Below are 19,059 nucleotides of genomic sequence, written 5' to 3' on the forward strand. Positions count from 1 at the left end.
CGCCTACGGCCAAGCGACGTATGATCGAGCCTCTAGCCTCGGTTTTAAAAGAAGGTTTTAGAAAACGAAGAGAGAGAGATTTTAGAAAAGGAGATTTTGGAAAGAGACGTTATATAAGGAAGCAAGAGAAAGATAACAACCGCTTACCATATATAACCTGGGATAGGGAGAAGTTGACAACTAGTCATATCCCCTATGTACATTCTGACCCATTTTATGTCTGTTAGTCATATCCCTTAGTCATTCTGAGCCGATATTTTTGACGGCGTCGCCCTAGAACTACAACTATACAAGGAAAAACACTGGAATGAAAAGACATGACAACAACTATACAAGGAAAAACACTGGAATGACGCATGCGGCCATGGGCAACACGCCCTGGACGAGCATGACCGTGACACTGTGCACGCTCTTCTATTCGGCACACGGTGACATCATAGCATAGCCAAAATGGAGTGCTGAAATCGGCACATTTGCTGTACCCCCATAGATTGGATCTGTTAATATCCATTTACAGAGACGAAGGAGTGCCGACGATGGCTAATCTTTTCATTCTCAATTTCCCAACGTGCAGTTCCAGCTTGAGGCGTGTCTCTGCTTTACCTTCATCCAATGGTTACTCTCTCTTCCTCGTTTTCGTCGATTAATTTCTCTCTTACTCGCTCAAAACAGTCGATGAATTCGGTATTTCTACGATGAAATCATAGGCGCTCATCCGTTATCGGCAGGCAGTGGACCAGTGATCCTGGAGCTTCCTCTGGAGAAGATACGGAGGCCATTAATGAGGACCAGGGCTAACGATCCCGATAAAGTCAAAGACCTAATGGACAGTATACAAGAAATCGGGCTACAAGTACCCGTGAGATTTCTCTCCTCCTCAATTCCTATTTATTTTACACCTTCCTAATCTGTGCCCTAGAAGATTCATGGCTTGAAATGATTATTTTATTCGGTGTTCATGATTTCTCTTGCTGTGTTCTACTGTTCTGAATTTGTGGCCGAGCAATTGATATTAATATAGCTGTAGTTCTTGGAATTCTGTTAATGCGTTGGAATTATTGGAGTGATCTGACTGGAAGAATGATAATAAACGTTATTATGTACCATTTGATGAGTTTATGTTCAGAACTCTTCAATTTTTAAGTCATTGAAAGATATGTCTTGTTTCAGATTCATTAAGACTTCCATTGTGGGGTCAGGAACTGGTTGATGAATGATTCTAAGAGTTACAGATCTTATTTTTAGTTTTTATACTCGTATTGATTGACTAACTGATGATATTTTTTTATGTTTGATGAGTATTTATGTAAAATATTGGAGATGCTGATTAATTCTTGAACCCTCTGATTTACGAATGCATTAACATATTGATTGATATTTTAATTATTGGATGAATGAATAGGATTGTGCTGCCTAGGAATTTTATCTTGCTTGCCATGATCCATGTGATATAGAATCACTAGAGGGGAGTAAGATTCAGATTACAGATTACCTTGTTGATCAAATATCTCAAACCAAGAACACTTGTTTGAGATTCGAATCACTCCACAAGCAAGATTGATCATGTCAAACTTGAATGATTCTACATGTAACCTAATTGTAAAGAAACTTAGTCATTGGCTAAAGAAAAGTACAAATGCTCCTTTTACTATATTTTTCAAGTCTATCTTACAAAAATAACATACGTGGCGTTATATAGCCTCAAAATTTACCTGAGGCATTCCAAGAGTTGTAACTATATTTCATGGTCATAATGAGCCACTATGTATACTTTATGGCTATAATTAACTACTATATAAATTAGCTTTAGCATACATTAAATAAACACCATAACTTAAAATTATGATCCACCCAAAATTTATAACAATGAAACTTAATTCTTCTTTAATGTGGCATGAATTGAAACATCTTTTTGATAATTTTGACAACAGTTTCTTCACATCTTCCTTGAAGTTTATATTGCATGATTGATGTCTTGGTTCATATCACCATGCGGTGATAAATGCATCAAGTGCCCTTTCCTTCTAATCAGAGGGATCCTTTACTTTGATATTGTGAATGATATAATAATATACCTGTTTTAATCATCAAGGATACTAATAGTCATATCAAATAAACATTTATAGGGTGAAAGTAGGTGATGTTTTCTTGCAGTAGGCTGCATTTGCCCTAAAGGTTTTACAGAATGGCATAAGTATGTTACTCATTCTCTCTTGTTGTGGATGCAGATTGATGTACTTGAAGTTGATGGAGTTTATTACGGTATGCTTATCCTAGAGAATATTTATATGACTTCTGATATTGTTTCATTCCCCAATAAGAGATGTAACTGTTTTTTTTATGTTTTTTATCATGCTTGCCTTGGTGCAGTAGTAATTGGAAATTTAATTCTGGTTTTGTTTCCAAATATGCCATTACTTTACTGATGTCTGTTTGAGCAACCAAAGATTTTTCAAAGCATTTTTTTAGTGTTGAGGATCGTTGGGAGGAGTCCCACATTGGTTAATTAAGGGGACGATCATGGGTTTATAAGTAAAGAATACATATCTATTGGTATGAGACCTTTTGGGGAAACGAAAAGTAAAGCCAAAAGAGCCTATGCTCAAAGTGGATATCATACCATTGTGGAGGGCTATTCGAGGGCTCCATAGACTTCTAGGGAGGCTCTATGGTGTAGTTTGTTCGAGGGGAGGATTGTTAAGGATTATTTGAAGGAGTCCCATGTTGGTTAAGTAAGGAAGATGATTGGGTTTATAAGTAAGAAGTACATCTCTATTCGTATGAGACCTTTTGGGGAAACTAAAAGTTATAAGTAAGAGATACATCTCCATTGCTATGAGACATTTTGGGGAAACTAAAAGTAAAGCCACGAGAGTTTATGCTCAAAGTGGACAATATCATATCATTGTGGAGGGATATTCGAGGGCTCCATAGGCTTCTGGGGAGGCTCTATGGTGTAGTTTGGGCGAGGGGAGGATTGTTGGAAGTAGTCCCACGTTAATTAAGAAAGATGATCATGGATTTATAAGAAAGAAATACTTCTCCGCTGGTTTGGGATATTTCGGGAAAACCAAAAGCAAAGTCATGAGAGATGAAAGTAGAAAATATCACACCATTGTGGAGGTCCGTGGTTCTTAACCTGGAGACTTATATAACATTTTCATTCTAATTTCAATTGAAAGTAAATATTGTCTAGTTTAATACATTAACGTCACAACGCACATCCCGTTTATCATTTTGGATTACTAGATTTTCTTCTCATGGATTTCTAGGTTTCTCTGGTTGTCATCGTTACGAGGCTCATCAATGCCTCAGACTTCCTACAATCCGCTGCAAAATTCGTCGTGGAACCAAAGAAACTCTGAGGTTTGTTTCACTTAAACATGATATCTATTTCTAGTGATTGATTTTCCTTCTTTCGACTTAATCTCATATTGCAATGCTTTTCTTTTTTTGCCTTTTATCATCTTGCAGGCACCACCTACGTTGAAGTTTCAGTAGGTTGCCCGTTGGTAGTAAATTTGCAAGTGCCATTTAAACTATTTATTACTTAAAATGCCTACCAAAGCTTTTACCGAACGTCTGAAACAAGCATGTGTATATCACATTGCATACTATTTAATGTCAAAGTTTACGTGTAAATAAACCATTCTTTGTCCTAACTCAAGAATAATGTAAGGGTTGCTGTCTTGAAACCAAAAGTGATGATGTCACTTATGTTGAGTGAGGTTATATTTTGAGTATAGCTCAATTGGTTAAAACATATACTTTCGTTCAAATTTATTTACTTGGAAGACGAGCCTTCAACAAATTTTACTTTGCGGCCCGAAAGACGAGCATTTTGGTGTTTAGTTTCAATGCTTTTTGAGTTTCCGCCATCATGATCATAGATAGAATTCTGACTATGCATCATTGGTCCTTAAAAGTAACTCAAATCACTACTTTATACTGAGCAGTACAAGGATGATGGAACGTAGGAAAGGTATGATGCACGATTAGTAGCTAAGGGATACACTCGAACTTACCATATATATTACCGGGAGATATTTGCCCCTGTCGCAAAGATGACACCATAAGAATATTGTTATCCTTTGATTGAAGAATACATTTCTTTATGGCGATCTAGATGAGGAAATCTACATGAGCATTCCTTTGGAAGTTCAAATGGTAAAGTATGAAAATTAAGAAAGGGCGTGTGTAGACTAAAATAATCACCAAGGGTGTGGTTTGAAAGATTCACAAAGCTAATGAAAGACGGGTATAAGTAAAGTCAAGGAGATTACACTCTCTTTATATTTACCATTAGTGGTAGGCTTATATTTAGCTCACACTCAACTCCACATCATAGATTGGGAGAGTCAAAGAAATTTACCCGAGGCTAGTGGTAGGCTTATATTTAGCTCACACTCGACCAAACGTAGCATTCTCAATGAGTGTAATTAGCCACAACTCAAGCAACATATAACAGTGTAGGTCACCTAAAAAAACTTTAAGAAAACAAATTTGGATCAAATGAAACAATTATCGTGCATTGGATGCTTCCACCGATGTTGACTATGTTAGATTAATTGAGGTAAAAAGATCTACTACGAAGTATTGTACTTTTCTTGAACGTAATTAAGTAACATAAAGTAAAAGGCAAAATGTGGAGGCAAGATCATTTATCGAATCAGAATTCCAATCTCTTGCATGAGGGTTATGTTTTTTTTTTTTTTTTTTTTTTTTTAATATAAGAGACAATTTCATTGATAATTGAAATTTGCAAAAAAATGAAATATCCATAGCGTTTACAAAAAAACCTTCTTAGTTTACAACGAAGGAGGTACAACTATAGAAAGTTAAAATATTAGTCAGTTTGCACCAAGACATAGCTTGGTAAACAACATTGTCGAAAAGTTTTGTATAAATCTGTGTCTATTCTGCGTATATTCTTTGATTTCTTTCTTTCCACGGATTCAAAAAGAAAGACATGATAAGGTTCTTCCATAGTAGGACTTTCGCATTCTTGAAAGGGTGGTACGTTAAGGCCAAGTCCAACAGATCCTTTGTCATCTAAATATATTTAGAATTGTTGTCCAGAAATTCTGAGTACATGTGCACTGCATAAATAAATGGCTTCGTGATTCATTTCCTTTCTTGCATAATGGACATCAATTTGGAGAGAGTGATGTAAGACAATTTTTTTTTTTTTATATATATTTTTTTTTTAAGATTTTCACTTGTGCTAATAGCTTTATACCCTATTTTCGAAAGGAAGAACTTCACCTTTTTAGGGTAATGTCCTTTCCATTCCGTCTATGCTAGCATGAGATTTATTGCTTCTACTTTTTTTCTCCATGTCCACCATCAAGGATTTTATAGAGAAGGCCCCGTCAGTTCTTGGAGCCAAGCCCGTGAGTCTGCTTCGTTTGACAATACCATTGGAGCAAGGTCAAGGTTTAATTTGGTTCATTTTGTTGCTTCGTTATCCTTTAAATTTCTTCCAAGTTTCAGGTCCTAGAATTTGTTGACAACATTCAACGTTTCTTTTATTGTGGCTTTTTTTGCTATGATAGAGTCGGTACAATAGTGGATACCACAAGGTGAGCATGGTGTTTTCAATCCATGGATCGGTACAAAATGATGTGCTTCCTCCATCACCTACCCTATGGAAAGTTCAACAGGTGACGAGGTTTTGATGTTTTTTTATGTACTTCCAAAGCCTTTTTGCAGAAGATGGAGGGAGTATATTTAACCTTCATAAGATTTCTCCACAAGGCCTTTTTTTAGCGAAGATATCTCCATATTTATTTGGCCTGAACAATTTTCTATATCTCAAACTACTTTTTGTGACATTTCAAATAGAGACATATAGAAATGTAGCTTGTATTAGGGTAAGTCTTCCTCCTTTGAAGTATATCATGATGAGAGGAGTCTAAGAGGTGTGCAAACCGACTGGTGGGTCCATACTCGCACGTGCTGACCGTGTGTAGAACAGTAAATACACATCCAATTAGCCCATTTAGGATAGCCACTTAAGGAAAATAGATTGATATGATAGGTCTCATTTATGATTTGTATGTGGTTGCATTTAACCCCCACAAGGGGTCGTTTACCGAGTATATCTTAAAATACTCAAGTCACATGCTACTCTTATCTTTCAGGCAAAGGCAAGACGTCCCCTGTATGGCTGATGACGACATCGCAATTTGAGACCATAACACATGCATAGGGTAGTTATACCTATTTTCTTAGACTTAGATTAGGATATGATGTTTTTAGTTTTAACCTTATTTATTTAATTTAGTATTTTATTTTCTTAGACTTAGATTAGGATATGATGTTTTTAGTTTTAACCTTATTTATTTAATTTAGTATTTCGTTGTATTATTTTAAAAATGTTTTCGAACATGCAAGTCCATAACGATATTTTAAGATGAAATTTATATTTTATGATGAAGTTTAAATACTTATTTCCACCCAAAATGATTATATTAAGATGATTGTAGCGACTCTAGGTAAATAGAAATCTAGAGTCGTTACCCCTAACATGTTATTAGTAATAATATATCATTTAATCCATCTACTTTGTAAAACTTTACTAGCAAATATCCAAATTTAATTTCAATACTTCCTATAAATTTTAAATTTAATCATCATTATTTTGAAGTTCATTTTTCAAAAAATGGCAAATTCATAATAAGAATTTCCATTAAATAAAGTTACACCAAATACTTATTTTCAACATTTAAGAAAACGTGATCATAAACGTATAATAAAAAATAATTTTAAGATTTATGGAAGGTAAAATGACGATACCTAATCATTATAAATTACCAACAAAATGACACTATTTAACTCAAGTTAGTGGCTTCTTTACATTAATAATTAATTAATTTAAAAAAAAAAGAACCAAAGATTACTTAGCAAAATAATAGTTGTAATATCTTTATCATAAACAAATATCATGTAAAAGGAAAATAAATAAATAAGTAAATAAAGAAGCGTCTGCATCCATTATTATGGGAGCTAGTTAAGTCAAAATCAAAAACATATTCTTAACATAAAGAGTATGATCTTGAAATGGACAAGTCGAACAATAAACCAATTATTCGAGCATAGTATTGAACTCCGAATAAAATTTGTATAAACTTAGAGATAAAGAATTGAGAAAACACCTTAAGTTAAACAAAAGGGAGAAGAAGGAAAAGTAGATAAATAGAGGCTAATCCGAGCACGAGAGACTAAGCTTCAATTAGTCCGAACTTCTAAAGGCTTCACCTTTATCTTTGAACTTTAACATTTGTTTCATAAATACGCTTGAAAGAGTTTTTTCATTCAAATGTGATGGAAATTAATGCAACTTATGTATAAAAGCTAAAAAGGCATCATTTACATAAATTGACGTAACATTTTGATGTGTTAAAAAACCTTAATCGAAAACATATATACATATATATATATATATATTCAAGCGAGCAAAAGGAGAAGGCAGTAGAACGTGAGAGGATCAGTCCTAAGAAACCAAAGGAAGTTGGGAGAAACACAAATCACTGCAGAAATTCCAACAATTGACTTAAAACCCACAGCATCTAAATATCCAATAATACATAATTCCTTAACCAACATATAATGGTGTTGTGGGAATTGGGAAACCTAACATGTTCATAGAAGGAGCCAACAGTTTTTGTTCATAATTTTGGGAATGGAATGGCAGTTCCAGGCATTATCATCAAGTTTTACAGGCTGCCACTTCATTTCAAAATTAAACACTCACATTTGTCTTTAAAATAACTTCACTTTGCACACAACCATAATATTGCTTACTCTACTTCAGCCAAATAATCATCAATCTCAGCAGGGGTTAGTACTCTGCAAAACAATCATACGCGTACGCCGAAGTAAGTATGACTCGCAAGGGTTTTTCATAGAAATTGAAAAACTCAAACTTGAAACTACAGCAAAGGTATGAACAAAGGATCGAACTGATAACAATGTAAGAAACACAATTCACTTCTTGTGGACGACAGAGAGATACAAAATGTGCATTTTACTTCTCTATCTAACAACATTTGTGCCTGTATGTCCCAAACATTATGCTAATACTCCCCACACAAGCATCATTTCACAAACAACTCTACGTATATACATAACATTGTTGAACCACCAAAAAAACTTGCTAATATTCTAAGTTTCAATTCAAAACTCCACAAAATTCGACTATGCGTTAGGTTTTGAAGCTCAACCAAAAGGATAGGGTTTTATTTCCGATAAAACATCGTACTATCAATGAAATTGTTTCTTATAAAAAAAAAAAAAAAAAAAAAAAAAAAAAAAAAAATCCAAGAAAACAGAATTGGAGTGACCAACCTGAATTTCTTATCTGTGCCAATTATTCCAATTTCAATGTTTTTGCCTGAGATCTGTCCTTCAAATCTACAAAAGTACACAAAACATTACCGATGATTAGCACATAATATTAGAAACAACAATATTGGGACGCAGATTGTACTGCAGTATGCGGCTGTGCATTATAAATGGTTTACAAAATGTGGATTTTAATTTTAGATCGATTAGAGCTTGTGAGAGAAAATGATAATAATCAGCTTTTCGCCAATCACCAAGCGGCCCTGTGGAACACAAAATGGTTTTAAAGTTGACATATTGTTAATATACATGGTCTTCTATGTAAACTAAGGCCAATGCACAATATCATCTTGTGACTCAGACCTAACCTATCTAAGAAGCCTTTAGGTCACTTTTGGTCTTTTGATAGGACAAGATTTTTGTAAATCCCTTGGATTGGGGCCCTATTTCTTTTCCTTTTTTCCCCCTTAAATTTTATACAACAATGAAATGGTTTCTTATCAATATAGCTCATTCTAGAGTATCTGAAAATAAGATTAGTTCCAATTTCTTGGGAACTTCCAAGCTGCCTAAGGAAATTGATCCCCAAGTTGAATAAGCTCCCATTAAATGCTTAGATTTATGTGCATAATGGAGAATAAAAGGACGTCAGAAACTCTTCTGTTCCTGTATTATTTTTATCTACATCCTAACATGCTGCTGCTTCGTAGCATCTCCTTCACATAAACTAATTCTCAATTTAATTCTTTAAGGTAGAGAGAGAGAGAGAGAGAGAGAGAGAGAGAGAGACTTAGAAGCCAAGTTCATACATTGAAGAAGATTAGTTAAAATATACATACCCCTCTTTCAAGGTTAAGATAGCAGTGTGCACAGCATCATCAAGCTCCATATCATCAGTATACCTACATTGAAAGGTAAGACCACCAAAATTGTCAAGAAAAATGGATGAATGGCCCCAGGAAGCAAAGCAGCCAGCAAAAATATCTGTGGTATGATACTTGGCAGCATTTAAATCAGATTCTATCGATAGGTTTCGAATCCTCAAATTTGAGTTCACAAAGCTAGCTTTGGGTTCTATTTAATAGGAAAAACTTAACAGAATATCTTGATGCAGAAACTACATACTTCGACTAAAAAACTCAGGCAACAGAAAACTAGAATGGATACCTTTTTTCTAGAAAGGTTTTGGCGTTAGAAACATTCTTCCCCATTGCAGAGGCCTTCCAAGAGAAATATGAACCGGATGGGTCCACCTAGAGAAAAATATTCCATACGAAAAGAAAAGTGAATTGAGAAATAACTTTTCAATGATGTTAACAAAAATTAATAATTTCTATATATATATATATATATATATATATAATGGAGCAATCTTGTAGCTCAGACACTAGATCGGAAAAACAGTATGTACACTTAGAATTTTTTAGACTACTCTAATCAAACACGTGTACACAATGTTCATTGGCATTCCTGTTTTTCCTTATTTTATTGGGTGCGATGAAATATACAGAAGGGAGGAGGAAAGCAGCCCCAAGCTAAGTCTGCTCTTAGGCATTAACTGAGCATATAAACAGATTCAAGTGTCTCAAAAACCTTATATAATATTCAAAAAGTGGATTCCTGAAATTTTCATTTCCAAACTTACACAAAATTATAATTTGGATACGGATGTAAAATGCTGTCAATTATAACGCTAAAAGCCACTTAAAACCAGCATTCATTGTATTACTAATTTAACGAGACATGAGAAATACTCTACCTGGTATAATTGGGGACCATTGTCATCAAACCCTGCAACCAAAAGAGATACTCCAAAGGGCCTTACACCTCTACAGACAAGAAAAAAAACCAAAAATAAGAATTCATAGATGAAAGTGAAAAAAAAATATCCATGCCTTATAAAACACGTACACATAAACACATATATTCAGGTAAACAGCACCCAAGTTGCAATGTGAAAATAAATATACTGGAAAGGGCTACATAGCACTGCAACCATTTTCATTAAAACAAAGGATGAATATGCAAAAATAGGGATAGGGGGTTGGAAAAAGAGAATAGAAGTAAAAAAAATATAACATCCACATTATGTCCATTCAGAGACTTTAAAACAAGTTTTCTGCACGTTAGGCTACACCAGTTGGTGTCAAATATCAATCTTCCATTTAAAATTCTAGAGTTTAAACAACTTTAAGGGCAAGAATTGTGTTTACCCAGATTGGGTGAACTCCTGCATTACAGCTGCTGTTTCCCTCACAAGTTGAGTGACTGGAATTGGTTCCTATGAAACATTTTACACAGGTTACAATCATGAGAATAAAACCCTAGGTACAATTCCGAACAATCAGCACTGGAATCACATACTCAATTATAATCGTTTTTATTCATGAACATACTTTATCATAAATGAAAATTACAGGCACATTTTCAAAAGGGAAAATTAGTTAACATTTCAAATGATTGCAAGAATTTGGAAAGCACAGCTATATTGAAGAAACCCAACATGAAACTAAGATTATTCACTTTCTTTTTAGAAGTTAATGAATTTATAGTATGAAAGACAGACAAGAAAGGGCGCAAATAAGAAGTACGTAATTTGACAATCAGTCAATAGCTTCTTCCATATTCAAGCTGAATGCACAAAAAATGTACCAAGGAGTAAACGGAACTAATTGCACAAACTAAAGAGTACTTCAGTTACAATGAAAATTACATAAGATTGAAAGCCTCATGGTACCTAGTGAACAAAATTGTCTCACAGTAAACTGATTATACAAACTAAAGAGAGTTGTAGTTATAAAGAAAATAGACATAAGAGTTGAAACCTCATTGTACCTTGTACAGTCTATGGTATTGCTCTGCCTGCTTCCTACTTTTTCTGACCAGAACTCTAAAATCGGGACCCATGCCACTGTAGGTAAAAATATCATAATAGAATTTGAAGGTAAGCTTACATGGGGAAGAATGAATGCTACAATAGAATGATCACATGCATGCCCTATCCAACTTCTAATATTAAAGACCATAGAAATGCATATTTGAAAGCAAAACAAGACAGCTCAAAGAATACATGAGTTATTAACAGCACCAAATAAAAAAGTAAAACCCTAATTCTTAATGACACAAGGTAAATTAGCTCCTTCGATTAAATGAAAGAAGATCTCCCCAAAGCCTACTCTATAGTCTTGTTCCAAAATGTTAGCCAATAGGGAAGTTTACTTACGGACTCAGACACAATGTTTAGAAAACTTACAAGTTATCAAAAAAAGCAGAGTAAATCACAAAGATATTGAAATGGAATAGAGGAATTCCTCGAGGAATTGAAAAGTTTGAAGTGGGATGTGGAAACACATTCATAACGCATAATAGCAAAAGCATGAGGCCACTCCAAAAGAAATTTAGCAGTGAGAGAGAAGCCTGGCAGAAGTAATGTCCCCTGCTGCCAAGAGGTGGAGAGAATCAGACCTGTAAACAACTCCAATATTTGGTGTCAGAGACTGTATCTTTTGAACCTGAGACAAAGAAAGCGTCAACAATTATAATACTAACTATGAGAAAGGGTTCAAAGAAGTCAGAAGTTATAATTATTCAATTGAGTTACGTACAGACGTTTCATCAACCAAAATAGACGGTAGTTTCTTTTCAGTTGCGATGACAACACCATTGGCAGCTGCAAGGAAGAAAATGCATTAATCGAAACCCTTACCACGAACATCCAAAGTTATAATCACCAACCAAAAACGCAACTCTCCGAGTGTAATTAAGCATGAACAGACCGATTCATGAGTAGCTAAGGCGCAAAGATGTGATAAAAAAAACATTAACAAGCGATACCAAAAATACCAAGACAAATGATTCTACAATTAACCTAAGACCTTAGTGCTAAGATCATAAATGGAGAAGGAAAAACTTTTTTTAATCAAAAACTGAAGAGTTCGAATCGTCCTGTTACTGTGAATGCAATAGGAAAACAATGATATGATAAATTCGGACAAACAAGACAAAGAAACTCAAATGCAAAGTTGAGATCAATTAAACTATACATGGAGAAGGAAAAACTTTTTTTAATCAAAACCTGAAGAGTTCGAATCGTCCTGTTACTGTGAATGCAATAGGAAAACAATGATATGATAAATTCGGACAAACAAGACAAAGAAACTCAAATGCAAAGTTGAGATCAATTAAACTATACATGGAGAAGGAAAAACTTTTTTTAATCAAAACCTGAAGAGTTCGAATCGTCCTGTTACTGTGAATGCAATAGGAAAACAATGATATGATAAATTCGGACAAACAAGACAAAGAAACTCAAATGCAAAGTTGAGATCAATTAAACTATACATGGAGAAGGAAAAACTTTTTTTAATCAAAACCTGAAGAGTTCGAATCGTCCTGTTACTGTGAATGCAATAGGAAAACAATGATATGATAAATTCGGACAAACAAGACAAAGAAACTCAAATGCAAAGTTGCGATCAATTAAACTATACATGGAGAAGGAAAAACTTTTTTTAATCAAAACCTGAAGAGTTCGAATCGTCCTGTTACTGTGAATGCAATAGGAAAACAATGATATGATAAATTCAGATAAACAAGATAAAGAAACTCAAATACAAAGTTGAGATCAATTAAACTATACATCATTCCGCGTCGAGAACTGAGGTCCGATGGAGCGGCAATTAAGAATAAAACTAAAACATCATTCGGCGTGAAGATACCTTTGATACCGAGTGATGTCTGACCAGATCCAACCGCTGTCAAGGCGTGCTCGATCTGCACAAGCTTTCCCGAAGGACTGAGAAAGAGCACAAAAACACAGCATTAGAGGAAGGCAGAATCAAGAAAGAGAGAGAGAGAGAGAGAGAGAGAGAGAGAGAGGGAGAAATGGAGAGTTGAGTGAGAGACCTGAAAGTGGTGAGAGAAAAGGAGTACTGGCTATCTCCCATGTCGTCTTGGAAAGAGGAAGTGGGGAATCGAGAAGAGCTTCTGAAATGGGAGTTCTTGGAGAATGCCGGAGACAAGCCCTGGTTCTATAAAGCTGGGATTTCTTGTTGCCGAAGAAGGCTTCTTCTTCTTCTGGGTACGACTATACGACGGGCCTTGGTTTTACTCTGGGCCTCTCACAAAAACTTACTTCAATTTTTAAGTTTTAAAGTTTTTTTTTTTTTTTTTTTTTTTTTTTTTTTTTAAGGGTTGGGTTGAGATGTCAGTTGATTAGGTTGAGTCGGGTTGAGATATCTTTTAGATATAATCCAAACTCAACCGACCCAAATCTTATTAAATAATGAACCTGACCTTACTCAAACATAAAAATTTTAAGATGGGATGGTTCAGGTTGTTTTGATCATTTATTCAAAATGTTATTTTTAATCAAATAAAATGTCTGTTCGTAATCCTCTATTTATTTAATAAAATTTATAAGTCAGTTTCAATATATATTTTAAAAAATTATCATATTAATAGTTTAAAATTATTTTATAGAGTTATTAGAAAATAAATAATTATAAAAAATAATATATAATATATATAGTAAGTAAAAAATATATATTTTAAAATTATCAATATGATTTAATTCAATCTAATTTTAGGTTACTCCAAAAAGAGTTAAAAATTATTTTAATTATTGGAAAATAAATAATCAAAAAATAATTATAAAATAAAATAATTATATATACTTAACAATAATTATATCGTAAGTTTTTTAATCCAATCTGATAAACTCAACTCAAATGGTATGAATTCGGTTGGGTTGAGTTAATCAGGTTTTTTAAGACTCGTAATTGTAGGCTAACTCAAAACTGTAGGAGCAATTAGTTTAGATATTTCTATTACCTATGCAACTACAGGACGTTTGTTTGAGTTCCTTAACGATCATTCTTAATATATGAGGTAAAATCAAGCTTCACTTGACAAAAATAATCAATCCATCTCTCTGAAAGTTTAATGTGGTCGACTTTGAAGTCACCCACAACTTCGTAACAAGACCACATTGAAACAACTGGACCTACTTAGACATAGTGATACAAAAAAGATGAAAGCCAGCAACTTGACAACCGTACTCATTACAGGAATAACATAGAGAAACGTATCAAAATTAAGGGACTTGAGTGGACATGTTGATTTTGTAATTGTTAAGATGAACAATTCTGATGTGTTATTGATGATGAAATTCCTTCGGTTGTTTCGGCAAACATCAAGTAACTAAATAGAATACGGATGTTATCGACCCTCTAAGTAAAAAGGTCTCGATTATGAAAAACCAACATTTATGGTCATCTCTATTCTAGAAGATAAAGATAACAAAGAAATAGTTCCTCTGAAGGTTAAAAATGTCCTAGAGGAATATGACGAGATTATGCATGAAAGCTTACGGAATAACTTACTCCACGTAAGAGACTTTATCATGAGATTGATACTAGGGACAAGCCACTCGACAAAATACACAAACACGTAAAAGATCCAAAATACACTAACAGGATTGACACCCTAGAATGACCCTTAGTGAACATGCAGCTCTCGAATGCTCTTCCACTGTGACTCAGAGTATAAAAATAATTAGTAAGTAGCCTACTTATACACCCTCATCACATCCTATTCCCGGTACGTTACCACAAGATTTTCTTTAGGCTCTAAGAAGTTTGAGCCTAAGTTTTGTAACTATATGAGCTTTTGAGAAGACCTTAGAGTTCCAAGGCGGTTTTCTTACTTGTCACAGTGATAACTCTCCAAAAGTAGGTTATATCAAATCTTTTTATAGTTAATTTTGCACTCATACTCATCCTTTTCTCATTATTGCTCCATTTATTCTAATTAGGATACATGAAATAGTTAATTATGGTTTAATATGAAAAGAAGATCAATTTGCATAAATCGAGTTTAATTGTACACTTAATTGAGTTATTTGGTAAAATTCCAGAACATTTATGCTGAATCATGATGCGTTACCAAATCTGGAAACAACACTACTTGCAAAAATCTGGAAATAAATTGTTGATCCTGATGCTGAAGCAATTCGGAATACGAACTTTTCGGGGATGACATGGAAATTTTAATCCACATCAGCAATCCACGTGGGTCATTGACTACCAAATTAGAAACATCCTAGGTGGACAATTTTATCATTTCTCGGCCCTAAATGAAAAGAAACAAACATTATAAGAGGAAAAGGATACCTAAAAAAGGAGAAGAGCCACGTTTTGGGGGAAGAAAATCGGATTAGATAGCAAAGCCTATGCTACTGTGAAACCAGAGAAAAGAAGAAAAACCCTAATCCAGTAGCTGTTGACTGCAGAAGGAAAAGAAGACCAAGAAAGATAGATTAGGGCAAAGAGGTGGACGTGAGAGCTCAAGGGGAGGGAACTTCCATTGAATAACAGCAACAAAGCTGGATAACTCTCTATTTCCTTACTCTCTTTTCTTATTCTATCAATTTTATATGATTGTGATGTGGGTTCCTCTGTTTAATTCAGTTTGTATGGAGAGCTAAATTTTATAGGGAAGGCGAGAGAGTTTTATATAGTTTAAATATGTTGACGGTATGATTTTAGTTTATTAAAGAGTTGTTGTTAATGATTTACATGTGTGTTTAATTAGCTACTTTACATACATAGTTGTTCTTTTATTCGAGAGAAGAGAAGGAGCAATAGCTACTTTACATACATAGTTGTTCTTTTATTCGAGAGAAGAGAAGGAGCAATGAAATCCTCCTTAATACTCTAATTCCATTGCAAGGAGACTTAAAGGTAATCGAGGGTTATGAATAATTCTTCTTCTAGAGCCCTGTTAATAAAAATTACAATGATTATGGAAATAATGACTATGCATGACCCTCGGAAGTGGACTTGGGAATCTATTAAAAGGAACTAAAATCTACCACAAAACTCAACAACTTATTTATTTAATCAACTTATTTATTTAATCCCTCTTAGCCGAACCTTCCTCATTAGAGTTGATTTTCTCATCATTTTCTATTTTTCAACAGCAGTGACACTCTATATTAATTTCCAGCGATAAAATTAACCAAAAAGATAGGTTCTACGTGGAATCGATAATTTACTTATTACTTGCTACTTGTGGTAGTGTATACTTGCACTTATTTTTTTGAATTTTACATCATTTTATTATATACATCCACAAGCGATCACACAGACACAATCAGTGTTGAAAGTTGTTCACTGGGTTCTAGAGGTACAAGTCTACTAGGCAACATATCTCATCTCCAAAGTGAACTAACTTTTCTACTCATACTTTGTAAGCTTGCATTGCCACAACAGCGAACGACCGGTATCCTAGGTTGTGGCACAACCTCATCCTATTTCATAGGGCAATATGGTATCTCTAACTGAACACTTATATGTAATGTTAATATTTGGGGGGAGTGATCTCACATGCTGGTCAGCTACTCAGTTTATCCATGTAGTTATCGCCCTCTTTCAAGGCAAGTTTACAGTGTAACAAACCTTTTTCAGGGACCCCTAACCATTTTCACACACGATAGTGACTCAATATGAGTTAAACTACTTATATAGTCCCTTGTCCCCTCCGAGGACAAGTTTATGGAATCGTTCTCAACCCATTTTCTACACATAATAATAAAAACTCAAGTAACCACGATTCACCATCCTCTTTGACTTTAGTCAAGCTCAATGGTAAAAGTTTCGAGATACCTACTGGTTGGCAGAGACACTATTGAGTGCAACCTAGGTCATTGGATAGTGGTACTAAGGTACACAAGGAAAATAGATGGTGATTACAGTCTTGATTACAGTCTTGCAAGCTACGGGTTCTATTACAGTCTTGATTGTTGATTGTCGCTCATAATCCTAGTGTACTCGGTCTACTAAAAATATACCGACGAAGGTCAACATGATACAACTCATGCTCTAACATCATAACCTTAACCTAGTTCGCTCACTTGTTTTATTGGGGAGATAACTCTATCAATCATCTAAGCGCATAATCCATAATTTAAACATTCATGCAAGCTCAATAGGGAGACATCCATCCATCACTCAGAGCACAAATTACACCCTCCAATCCTCTTTCCTAGTACAGCGAAAAGCATTTAAAACATCATGCACTCATCGAAGGATTCTAAAAAAGGACAGGACCATTGACGTACATGTTACAGAAAAATAATAGCATGAGTTAGATTAGTATCAAAATGCCTATGACGAGTTGAAGAGGGCAAAAGATGGAGGGCTTGGTGCTCAAAATTGCCGACGTGACTTGACCATTTGGAGTAAAGATTGATGCATTTTATTATGCCTTCGAGAAACGTTCTTCTTATATATGGTCATCCCCTCGTGTATGCGAGCAAAACTTAAATGACGTAGAGAGGAGATATGTCACCTCCACGAAAGAGATATGGGTCCAAGTTTGTGGTTAAGACTGATAATAACTCCATAATCATGTTGGTGACAACAAAAATTGAAGTGAAATTGAGAAGAGGAGTTATTTGAATGATTGGAAAGGGAGGTCATTTTATAGGACGGGATTTCATTGCTTCCTGGAGTTGGTTGAGATTTCTGTGGATGAAATTGCTTTCACCTCCTCCTTCTCCGTAGTAACTAAATTTGTTAAACAAATTACTACTTTTTCTATCTTTAGAAATGTATCTACTAGTGTCCCTTCAACACCCTCCCTTAAACTGAATTCTGCAGAAATCAGTTTAGGACTTCACTTCATCTTCTTGATATACATCTTGGATTCTGCACATCCCCATCTTTCTTCTAAGCTTCTCGAACAATGGTTGTTTCAAGGGTTTTGTGAATAGGTCTGCGATTTGTTCATCACTTCGGCAAAAGTTGAGTTCAAAAATGCCTTCTTTACACAAATCACGCAAGAAATGAAATCGAACATCGATGTGCTTACTCCTTCCATGCAACACAGGATTTTTAGACAATTTAATAGTTGACATATTATCACAATATATAACCGTCGTACCTGGTTGCTTCTGATTAAGAATTTCAAGCATTTTTCTTAACCAAATTGCTTGGCACGAGCATGTTGCTCCTGCCACAAATTTTGCTTCTGTAGTTGAGAGTATTACAATAGGTTGCTTCTTTGAAGACTAGCAAATAGCTCCTGAACTCATCATGAAAATACTTCCTAAAATACTTTTACGATCATCTATATCACCTGCATAGTCGTTATCTGTATAGCCAACCATCTTCGGATCATCTCGTTTCTTGTAGAATACCCCCAAATCAAAGGTTCCTCTCACATAACGAAGTATCCTTCTTGCTGCATTGAGATGTTTTTCCGTTGGATGCTCCATGTAACGACTTATCATACTAACCGCATACATGATATCTGGTCTTGTTGAAGTTAAGAACATCAAACTTCCCACAATTTGTTTGAAGTACCTATTATCAACCTCTCGCCCTTCAATATCATTGTGCAACTTCAAACCCAATTCTGATGGAGTTCCAAATGTGCACTCATCCAATTTAAATCTTTCAAGTAATTCTTGAGCATATTTCTTCTGACAGATAAAGTTACCTGCGGGAGTTTGAGTAACTTCCACTCCAAGAAAATATTTCATCAAACCAAGATCTGTCAATTCAAATTCCTTCATCATGCTCTTCTTGAAAAATTCAAACATTTCTTCATTATTGCCAGTAAATATTAAATCATCAACATATAAGCAAATAATGAGAATGCTCGCTTTTCAGTTTTCACATACAACATATGTTCATACGAGCATTTAGG

At 34.6% G+C, this 19,059-nt stretch overlaps 2 protein-coding genes across 3 annotated transcripts; one reads left to right on the forward strand and one right to left on the reverse strand.

The window, feature by feature from the left end:
• Positions 1 to 452: 452 nt before the first annotated feature.
• Positions 453 to 3,783, forward strand: LOC111801588 (sulfiredoxin, chloroplastic/mitochondrial). Of its 2 annotated transcripts, none has more exons than XM_023685616.2 (5): positions 453 to 615; positions 708 to 859; positions 2,229 to 2,262; positions 3,273 to 3,366; positions 3,475 to 3,783. In XM_023685616.2, exons 1-5 carry the CDS (start codon positions 537 to 539, stop codon positions 3,488 to 3,490), a joined length of 375 nt encoding a protein of 124 aa, XP_023541384.1. In that variant the 5' UTR covers positions 453 to 536; the 3' UTR covers positions 3,491 to 3,783. The 2 variants fall into 2 exon arrangements, with proteins under 2 accessions (XP_023541384.1, XP_023541385.1); XM_023685617.2 differs by having other exon boundaries at positions 455 to 615; positions 729 to 859.
• A 3,750-nt stretch (positions 3,784 to 7,533) lies between these two features.
• LOC111801587 (proteasome subunit alpha type-2-A) lies at positions 7,534 to 13,444 on the reverse strand. The gene is made up of 11 exons (XM_023685615.2): positions 13,252 to 13,444; positions 13,065 to 13,141; positions 11,952 to 12,016; positions 11,812 to 11,858; positions 11,182 to 11,257; positions 10,560 to 10,627; positions 10,106 to 10,175; positions 9,514 to 9,599; positions 9,186 to 9,248; positions 8,350 to 8,415; positions 7,534 to 7,851 (listed from the first exon to the last, which is right to left on the reverse strand). The coding sequence occupies exons 1-11, from the start codon at positions 13,290 to 13,292 to the stop codon at positions 7,803 to 7,805; spliced, it is 708 nt and encodes a 235-aa protein (XP_023541383.1). The 5' UTR covers positions 13,293 to 13,444; the 3' UTR covers positions 7,534 to 7,802.
• Positions 13,445 to 19,059: the final 5,615 nt, after the last annotated feature.

This window comes from Cucurbita pepo, chromosome 9 (assembly GCF_057944985.1).
Source record: "Cucurbita pepo subsp. pepo isolate OVF chromosome 9, ASM5794498v1, whole genome shotgun sequence".
Classification (NCBI taxonomy): domain Eukaryota; kingdom Viridiplantae; phylum Streptophyta; class Magnoliopsida; order Cucurbitales; family Cucurbitaceae; genus Cucurbita; species Cucurbita pepo.

Coding starts and splice junctions, on each gene's coding strand:
- LOC111801588 (XM_023685616.2), top strand. CDS start 537: ATGGCTAATCTTTTCATTCTCAATTTCCCAACGTGCAGTTCCAGCTTG. Junction 616..707: donor TGCTTTACCTTCATCCAATG/GTTACTCTCTCT, acceptor ATGAAATCATAG/GCGCTCATCCGTTATCGGCA. Junction 2,263..3,272: donor AGTTGATGGAGTTTATTACG/GTATGCTTATCC, acceptor ATGGATTTCTAG/GTTTCTCTGGTTGTCATCGT.
- LOC111801587 (XM_023685615.2), bottom strand. CDS start 13,292: ATGGGAGATAGCCAGTACTCCTTTTCTCTCACCACTTTCAG. Junction 9,249..9,513: donor AAAACCTTTCTAGAAAAAAG/GTATCCATTCTA, acceptor CTTTCAATGTAG/GTATACTGATGATATGGAGC. Junction 8,416..9,185: donor ATCTTAACCTTGAAAGAGGG/GTATGTATATTT, acceptor GTACTTTTGTAG/ATTTGAAGGACAGATCTCAG.